A 9,561-nucleotide genomic window follows, 5' to 3' on the forward strand; every position below is an offset into this window, starting at 1 on the left:
AAAAAAACAGTCTCATCGATGCTTTTGAATTGTGTATCAAGAATTGCTTTTGAATTGTGTATCAATTAATTTGCAATCAGGGCGGTCATATACGTTTACGTAACTTGTTGCCCTTCGTTTCCAGCAATGCGGTATAATTAACAAAATGCGCAATATGACAGATTATATATAATTATATAAACGCGATGTATAAAAATTGATAATATTTTTCATTTTTTTCGAGAATGTAATAACAAATTACAATTTACAGACTTGAAATATGTATTATATATACTTCTATGCAATCTATACTCTTAAAAATAATATATACTTAGATAGCGACATATGGAGATGCGAATTACCTGTTTCCCGGTAATAATAGATTTTAAAAGCTTCAGCCAATAGATGATGCATTTCCGCACCGGTGGAATCTTAATAACTCTGGTTCGACATTATTTTTATCGATTGATACGTGAGATACCTCTCTAATGAAAGCCAGATTTCATCACGTATGAAAATAACTCGATGATTAGTATACATATGTCCAATGCAAGCCGCTTTAGAACATGCGTATCTTAAATAACAAACGACACGCCGCGCGTATATTATATTATTAGATATTTCATGGCGTGTTGCATCACCACCAGACATTCGAGTGTCAATGTTAACGCGATTTCGCAGCGATGTAGCCGCTGCATAATGTACGCTACCAGTTTTTCCGTCGACAGCTGATATACGTTTGCACATCGAAGGTGGATGTTTCCGCCCGTCACCGACCTCTTTTAGGAGAAAGTATAAAATCACGATTATCCTGTTCGTGGGTCTCCCACGAACATTAATCATAGTGTTGTGTTTAAAAACCATGGCATGCCATCAGATTTATATTGTCAATCACAATCATAAAAATCGTGGCCTAATTCTAACAGCAATATACGATTATAAACAAGCAGCAAGGCTAAAAGTCATTGGACTGAACATTCACTTGTAGAAAGCGATTTCAAAAAAGAGACTGTGAAAAATATAAAACAATTATATTTAATTACAATTAATGCAAAAATAATAATGTGATGATTTGATTGACATTAATAATATACGCTACAAAATTTAATTAACTCAAATTAATTACGGTTTAATTTGAAGATTATTTATTTATCTATCATCTTCAAAATTAGATTTTACGTACATGGATCAATATATATGATGTACTGCAGTAAATATATTCTTTTTATTCTGTAAGTTGACATGAGACATCTTTTAAAAATGTGATAAAATCTGCTTTAGGCTCCAAATCCAAAAGCCGGCAAGATAAATTCCATAATTTTTTAGCATATTGATCGTCCCTCGCTCTCCATTGCGGAGTGGCGACGTTACAGTTTCTATCAAATTAAGGATTATGTAAAAATATCGTTTCTTAAAAAGTAAAATATCTGATTAAAATTCTCTCGTTTGCTGTGTTATAAATACTGCATCATCATAACAATAATATATAGTTAATACAATTTTTGTTAAATGCATTCTTACGAATAATAGAGTCCAGTCTCATTAGCTGTTTTCTCGTCCACTGAACAGTATATTGTCGTTTGCGCTCCTTGCACAATGTTCTTACAAAATATGCTCGCAAATAAATTAAAGCAATAGTATGTTCCCGGAAATAGAAAATTATCGCTGTGCCGTAATATTTTTGTCGGTATGAGACCGGGATGCAAGGAATACACGTTTATTCCATTAATGTTTGCCTCTAAAAAATCAAGAAATGATATTATTATAAAAATAAGACATGTATGTCTTTATGAGTCGATGGTGGCAATAACAACTGATTATTAAATAAAATTCGTCAAACAAACGGCATACGATCCATTGTACAACAGTAAATGACAATTTATTGCTCCTTTCGTAATATCTTTTTCTGTTCACCTTGTAATCGACGTGCAAGTTCCTTGGTGAATAAAATGTTCGCCAGTTTGGATTGATTATAAGCTGGCCATTCCTTGTAAGATCTCTCCAAATAAATATCATCGAAATTTATATCACCAACTGTAATAGACCATTTTCTTACATATCTTTTTCTTAAACAATTACGATATATAGATAATAGTAAATATAAATAATGCTCAAGTGTGAGTCGAAGAAATATAGAGTCTTTCTTTCTGAAACCGCTAATGCGGTCTTACATACGAAGATGCAATATGGAAGAGACGTTGACTATTCTACAGCCAGGAGAGGATAATTGCATTTTTGGCAGCAGTAAGAGCGTCAGGAGGAAATGACCTAGATAATTTGTCTGTAACGTCAACTCGTGTCCATCCTCAGTTTTTTTGAACGGAAGCAGCACTACGCCGGCGTTGTTTACGAGTATGTGAATGGTTGCTTCATTTTTCAATAAGTTTCTAGCACAATTTCTTACGCTCTTCAAACTACAGAGATCCAAGAAATAAATTGCGAGCTCGCCTGCACCATTTCGGTACTCGCCCTCATCAATCCTAATATCAGTCGGGAACACGAATTATTATACAAATTTACAGATAATTAAATCTAATTTCTTCCAATTTGGATTCTTATATACCCTGAAGGTGGATTATTTTTTATGTCCTCGACTGCTTCCTTTGCCAGTTCTATATTTCGACAGGCAAGAATCACCTTAGCACCTAAATACAAATATTGTTTGCATCTAAATATCTCTTCTTAAAAATTAATATACTCTATGTCATTCAATTTTTTTTACTCTACTTTACTGATCAACTACACTCTTTTGTCTATTTTATTCGTTATAACTTAAATCATTAATTTTTTCTAATTTATAAAAATTTTGAGAAAATGATAATTAATACGACACACTATAATTAAACGTGCACCCTATGAATTTACAAAATTAGCGTTGATTACATAAGAAAATAAGTTCGCTTTTGTAAAGATAATAAACTTTTATATTCAATTAATATTAAAGATTAAAAAACATATGTGCATGTATATTACTCCAACTTGTATTAAATTTAAAATATATTAAATAATAATAATTCATTGATATAAATATTAAATAAAATCTGTGATATATATACTGTCAGAAATTAAAGAAACTTACATAAGATAATTTTTAAGATTATTTTCAAAGAATTTTTTGAAGAACTGATTTTCGTTTATATTTAAAGAATAATAAAAATTTTTTCTAATAATCTACAAAATGATACGTACGTCATCAATTCTAATATTTAAGAAGCATTTAATTACATTGAAGTAAAAATAGTACTAAAATATTTTCTTTATTTTGAATAAATTAAAATAAACGTGATTTTCTGCGTAATATCAGATGTTTGTGTTAATTAAATTTTTTCCAATAAGAAATTAACTCGTTGAATGAAAAATGAGATAAAAATAATTAAGATATCTCACTCTGAATGAATCATTGATTAATAAAGCTATTTTACTTATTATCGGAAGATCATTAGATTCCGAACAATGGAGACAATATAAATTTAAATCAAATTACCTCTTCTGTAAAAATCTCTAGCAGTCTCTTTGCCAATTCCACTATTTGCTCCCGTTATAACAGCAGTTTTGCCGTCGAGACGCGCTCTGCTAGTGCATATTCTGTTGAAGAGCATCCACATCTTATGATATTTTCTCGTCTACTGTAACACTAATGTACATACACCCGAGTTCTGTCTTTATATTTCACTAAACTCGCTTCGTTCGGCTATTCAACGTACAATAATACATGCAATATTTACATGCAATGTAGCCTATATGTTCATATCTCAAAAACAAGTTCAGTAAAAATGGAATTGAATAATATATAAGGAAAGAATGTCATACAATTGCAAATATAACAGTTATGAAGATTGTGGACAGTTTTAACGTGATTTCTTATTTTAAATATGTACAGGTCAGCCACTTAATTATTATTCAAGATACACATTTTGTACAAATGGAATTTGAGTTCATACGAGCCAATAATAAACGCAGATATTTGTACGATATGATAATCACCGTTGCGTGCGCGCGTATGTATGTGTGTACAGTTGTTTTAAGTATTGTTACATTACCAGCATCTTTTTTAAATAAATATAGCATATTGTCGAAACTATGAAATATTTAAAAAGAGAATACAAAAGATTGACAGTCATACTACCAATTTTATTAAGTCTTGTCTATAATTGTAACTATCTTAAAATGTTAACATTTATTAAATGTTAACCTTTATTAATACATAATACATAAATTCTAACGTTAATTACATTTTACTTTTCGCTATAACAATTTTTAATCAGTAACGTAAATCTGTATTAAAAGTTATTGTATAATAAAATAATTTAAAGTTTAAAAATGTAAATCTCTTGTAAATAAATTTGTTTTCTTTTAACCGTTGTTATATTATCGAATATACTATACTGTCAAATAGACTATACTAAGCGCTTCCATTAAAGAATAATTAATCTAACACTAATAAGATACAAGATTATATACGTATCCATATTTTTTACCTTAACACATATTGTGATCCTATTACAATATTTGATATCTGTGATAAAGTAATTAAAATAAATGTCACAACTTTTGATATTTTATGTACATATGTAAAGTAGCTATAAAAATACTTTTCTTTTTGAAAATGGAAAACGTGTGTTATCATTACGTATACTATATATTATTCAAAGTATGTAAATTCATGAAAAGTATAAGATAAAATCCAGTTAAAGAAATATTACTTATTAAGTTGACGCGAGACAGTTTTCAAAAATTTAGAAAAGTCTTTATTAGGTTCCAAACGCAGAAGCCAGCAAGTGTAATTCCATAAATCTTCAGCTATTTGATCATTTCTCGCAGCCTCCGATGGTCTGGTAACGCAGCATTCTCTATTAAAAGCATATGACAAATATCACAATTGTTAAAAAGAATTGATAAAAGATTGAAATCGCGAGACAGATAAAGAGGAACTCGGTCCGTGCAGTATGAATAGGTAAATTACACATAAGTGAGAAAAAAGAAAAATATTTAAATTTTTATCGCGTTTACATGCATGCAGCGTGCCTGAAGCTCGCATTGATCTTATATTAAATTTAGAATTTACATTATGTTTAATAATATAATTTACAAAAGAGTGTGCTATCACATAGCTTAATTGTCCTTACGTATAATAGAGACCAGTCTCATTAGCCGCCTTTTCGTCAACCGCACAGTATATCGTTGTTTGAGCTCCTTGTTCCGAATTTTTTATGAATGGCCGCATAACATATCGGAAAAAAAGCTTCCCACCCGGAAATATGTTATCATAATTTCGACTCAATTCGGTTCTTACCACACCGGGATGTAAAGAATATACATTTATACCGCTATTCGTCTCTGAAAATTAAATTCGTATAAAAAATGGTTAAGACTTTTTATTAATTTATTACGTTTTTTATCCACTTTTCTATAAATACTATCTAATTAAATATGTATGGTAATATCTAATTATCTTTCAAGATAATTTTAATCCGCCAAAAAAATTTATATATATAATGTATAATGATTATACATATATGCCAAATTACATTTTTAAATGGCAACCACAGATAATTCTTATATAATAAATGTAATACCTTTTTAATATGCCATTATTGTAAATAAAATAAAAATATTGTTAATCTTTTTAAATAGCTCACATAATATAATCGGGTTATATTAGTTTTGATTCGAACATAATATTTTATTTTCTTTACCTTTCATTAGCTGTGCAAGTTTTTTCGTAAACAATATATTCGCCAGTTTGCTTTGATAATATGCGATATAAGAACGAAGGTACCACCACGATTTTTCCAGATTTATATCATTGAAATGTATTCGGCCAACTGTAAGAGATATTATTTAATGTTTAATTATTATTTGATATATTATAATATATTAATAATCTAAACATATTATATTATATTTGTATATTAATTATTATTATACTATTATATATTAATAACACAACAATAATATATATATATATATATATATATATAAATTAATTAAATAATTTCTAAACAGTTCTTATGTTGCGTACAGAAAATTTTTAAAATTCTTTATAATATAATATAATTAATACTTTTCAAATAAATATTGTAATTAATCTAGTCTATGCATAGTCTAAGTATTGCAAACGCGATGAATTCCAAACATACAAAAAATACAACATATTTACGATAATAAATAATAATACATATATAATATTTAATAATCTTTTCTTTATATTTCTCACATCTAATTTCTCTGTTTTACTTTTTACGTACATATATGAGCCAGTGATGACACGTTGACTATCCTGCAGCCAGGAGCGGACGATTGCATTTTCGGCAATAATAACAACGTTAGGAGGAAATGTCCAAGATAATTCGATTGCAGCTGTATCTCGAATCCATCATCAGTTAGCTGATATGGAGCAAACATTATACCGGCATTATTTACTAATATATGAATGGCCGGTTCCTGCTTCAATAACATCCGAGCGCATTCCCGTATGCTTTTAAAGCTGCAGAGATCCAACGGATAGACCGCAAGGTCGCCTAGCTTGCCTTCAGCTTGTTTCCTTTTGCTAAATATTAGAATAAATTTACAATGTGCTCTTTGCTTCCTGCTTTTTGCTTTTTACCATTTTTTACCACTCTTGCCTTTTTGCCTCTTACATCCCGATCCTTTATTTTTGCCCAGGATAAATGTTAACGAACTTCGAAAGAGACAGGAAACACATGACAAGAAACACGATTATCGATAAAACGGTCGCAAAGAAAAAAAAAGGCAAGAGGTAAAAAGCAAAAAGCAGGAAGCAAAGAGCACATTGTAGATAAGCATAATGATTACTGTATTTTGTTTCTTTTCAATGTAGTTTATAATAGATTATTAAAAAAGTATTATATTAATAAATATATTAATATATTCTTATAATAAAATAAAATCCAAATTTACTAAAGTTACAAAAAAAGTTATAAATATTATATTCTTATATTTTACAAGTTTTTAGAGGTAGCTGCAATTCTTGTTTTATTTATATTTTTAAAGATTAGGATTTTGCGTTAAAATATTAAATATCTAGGTTGCATCAAGAGCAAAACTAAAGAAACTCTTTTTATGCAATAAAGCCTTCAGTTACACATCAAAGCATTAAAGCTTAATCAGTTCAGTTATTATGAAATCCAATAATCGATTTCTGCTTAATTAAGTGGCTCGCGATACTCGATTTGTCTGTCCCGTGTCCACTTGATGCGACACATATTGCTTAATATTTCAAATTTCCGTATATAACAAATAACTGTTATGTCTAGCAATTTTGTAATAAATATTAATGCAAACTTAAATATAATTTCGTACATTTACCTCGAAAATGGATTATGTTTTATATCTTTAACTGCGACTTTTGCTTTTTCCACATTCCGACAGGCTAAAATCACTCTCGCGCCTAAACATAAAATTTATATGTAATTATTTATTGTATTATTTTATATTAATTTTATTTCAATATTTTATTTAATATTAAGATTCATTTAATAGCTCATTATTATTCTCATGTCTCTTTCAGTAAAAATTATACTATAATATTACGTAATACACGATCAGCAATATGCAATAATAAGATAAAAATAGGAAAATATTGAAATAATGAAAGTTTAATCGAAATTTATTTTTGTCGCTTTTCTGCGAAGCTGATTGGTCCTCTCGTAGTGCTTACTTCGTGAGCGGCTGTCATTGCATACTTTAACAGTTGTGTAGAGGCAATATTATAATAGCAAATATAATAAAAAATAAAAATTGCTAAATAGTGCGCGCGAAGCGCGCATCTGTAATATTAGTATAATAAAAACTGTTTATAATCCGCGTTTATATAACCATCTATAACATCTAAATATAGCACAAGGCGAGAACGTGAAAAAAACTTTGCGCGTGCAAAAGACTTTGAACGTGTGGATAAAAGTGCATGTCGGAAGGAATGTGGTGTGTGTGTGTGTACACGCAAACTGGATGTATGTGTAACCAACTAAGCAAGTGTAGGAAAGTGAGACACACACACACACACACAGGACCTTTATAGGCCCTTTCAAACGAGCCCTCACTCGACCCCACGTGCAATTTAAGATTTTTCTGCTCTCTTTCCCCCCGCCCCCGAGGGTATTAAAATGGCCTTTTTGATATTAAATGATAGATTTTATAACACCATTTGAATCCTATAAACTTCAATCCTCTATCTCGAACCGTTCAGAAGTTATTAAGGTGTCCCGGTACTTTTTCCCCACCCTGTATATCAACCACTGTAACTATTCTTCTGTATAACTATTCTTAATTTACTCATGAAAATTAATTGAGTTGTGGTGAATTTCATTGAAACACTTAATGCGTACTTTTCTTACTATTTATTTTTACGTCGATTTGTAGACGACAGCTAATTTGGTTCACATTAATGCGTCCAATCGAATTCGTAATATTAATAATATTACGATTTCGTTTATTTAATAATATACAATTAATAATATTTCTGTTAAGCAGGTTCTGGGAGAAAAAAGTGGTTTAAAACTTCGATTTTTTCTCATTGAGAAATAATATTTTATACTCACAAAAAAGTTATAATAAATTGCGTATTTGCACACGAATTCCTACTTACACTCATCGCCGGATACATATGCACACGCGATAAAATTACCGTTTTCACTCAATTTGTTGATTAAAAATTAATATTTACCTCTACTGTAAAAATCTCTAGCAGTCTCCTTGCCGATTCCGGTATTTGCACCTGTTATAACGGTAATTTTGCCATCCAGACGAGCCTTGCTGGAGCATACTGCATTATAAATCCGCATCTTTCTCCTTTCCTAGTTACTGAATCACTGTACTGGAGAAACTAGAATCTTTCTTCGTTGGTGAAACTTTGAAATTCGAAAGTCAGTCGAAGTAAATCAAGGTCAGTGAGTCAATATAGTAGTAAATCTGTAAATAAATATAAAAAAAATAGAGGCTTCTATAATCGATTAATCAAAAGATTAGTTAACAATGTACTTAAGAAATAATTGCACTTAAACAAATTAGAAAACTGTAATATATTTCTTCTCATGCAAGACGTATTTTACTTTTACTAATCTAATTTGGGTGTAAAAGAATATAATATATAAATATCTCAATCAGAATGTTCAATATATATCAAACAGCACAATAAAATTTATTGAGAATTTCATGGTTTAATATACATACATCTATTTATACAAACATTATTTGGAATATGCCAAAATATGCAATTATTTTTTATTTTGTAACAATCTTTGATGCTTAATCTCAATTTTGAGATTTTCAATCTTCCACTACAATTATATTATATTATGATTAAAAATACTTTTTTGCTTTTAAATCTCTATTTGGTATTATACATTGAACTAAATTTTTTTTACATGTTTTATTTTGTATGCAAGAAAAGTTTTTATATGAAATTTTTTAAGTGAGTGATTTCTTTTTTAGAAATTTGTATTTGTTTTTATTAAATTATATGCGTGCCAACGAGACTTCTAAGTCAGAGATTTCATTTTTAGAAATTTGTATTTGCTTTTTACGAAATTATGTGCAAGTCTCCGAGAGATCGGAAGAGCA

At 29.3% G+C, this 9,561-nt stretch overlaps 2 protein-coding genes across 3 annotated transcripts; both read right to left on the bottom strand.

Moving 5' to 3' along the window:
* Positions 1 to 259: 259 nt before the first annotated feature.
* Positions 260 to 3,706, bottom strand: LOC105457814 (retinol dehydrogenase 11-like). 2 transcript variants are annotated; one of them, XM_011702697.1, is made up of 7 exons: positions 3,464 to 3,706; positions 2,543 to 2,624; positions 2,155 to 2,459; positions 1,894 to 2,013; positions 1,501 to 1,717; positions 1,163 to 1,355; positions 260 to 988 (listed from the first exon to the last, which is right to left on the bottom strand). In XM_011702697.1, exons 1-6 carry the CDS (start codon positions 3,582 to 3,584, stop codon positions 1,205 to 1,207), a joined length of 996 nt encoding a protein of 331 aa, XP_011700999.1. In that variant the 5' UTR covers positions 3,585 to 3,706; the 3' UTR covers positions 260 to 988; positions 1,163 to 1,204. The 2 variants fall into 2 exon arrangements, with proteins under 2 accessions (XP_011700999.1, XP_011700998.1); XM_011702696.1 differs by lacking the exon at positions 260 to 988 and having other exon boundaries at positions 1,102 to 1,355.
* Positions 3,707 to 4,089: 383 nt separating this feature from the next.
* LOC105457815 (retinol dehydrogenase 12-like) lies at positions 4,090 to 8,992 on the bottom strand. Its single transcript, XM_011702698.1, has 6 exons — positions 8,666 to 8,992; positions 7,309 to 7,390; positions 6,228 to 6,529; positions 5,676 to 5,804; positions 5,106 to 5,316; positions 4,090 to 4,829 (listed from the first exon to the last, which is right to left on the bottom strand). Exons 1-6 carry the CDS (start codon positions 8,781 to 8,783, stop codon positions 4,679 to 4,681), a joined length of 993 nt encoding a protein of 330 aa, XP_011701000.1. The 5' UTR covers positions 8,784 to 8,992; the 3' UTR covers positions 4,090 to 4,678.
* Positions 8,993 to 9,561: the final 569 nt, after the last annotated feature.

The sequence above is a fragment of the Wasmannia auropunctata genome, unplaced genomic scaffold (assembly GCF_000956235.1).
Source record: "Wasmannia auropunctata unplaced genomic scaffold, wasmannia.A_1.0 LD335047.1, whole genome shotgun sequence".
NCBI classification, from domain to species: Eukaryota; Metazoa; Arthropoda; class Insecta; order Hymenoptera; family Formicidae; genus Wasmannia; species Wasmannia auropunctata.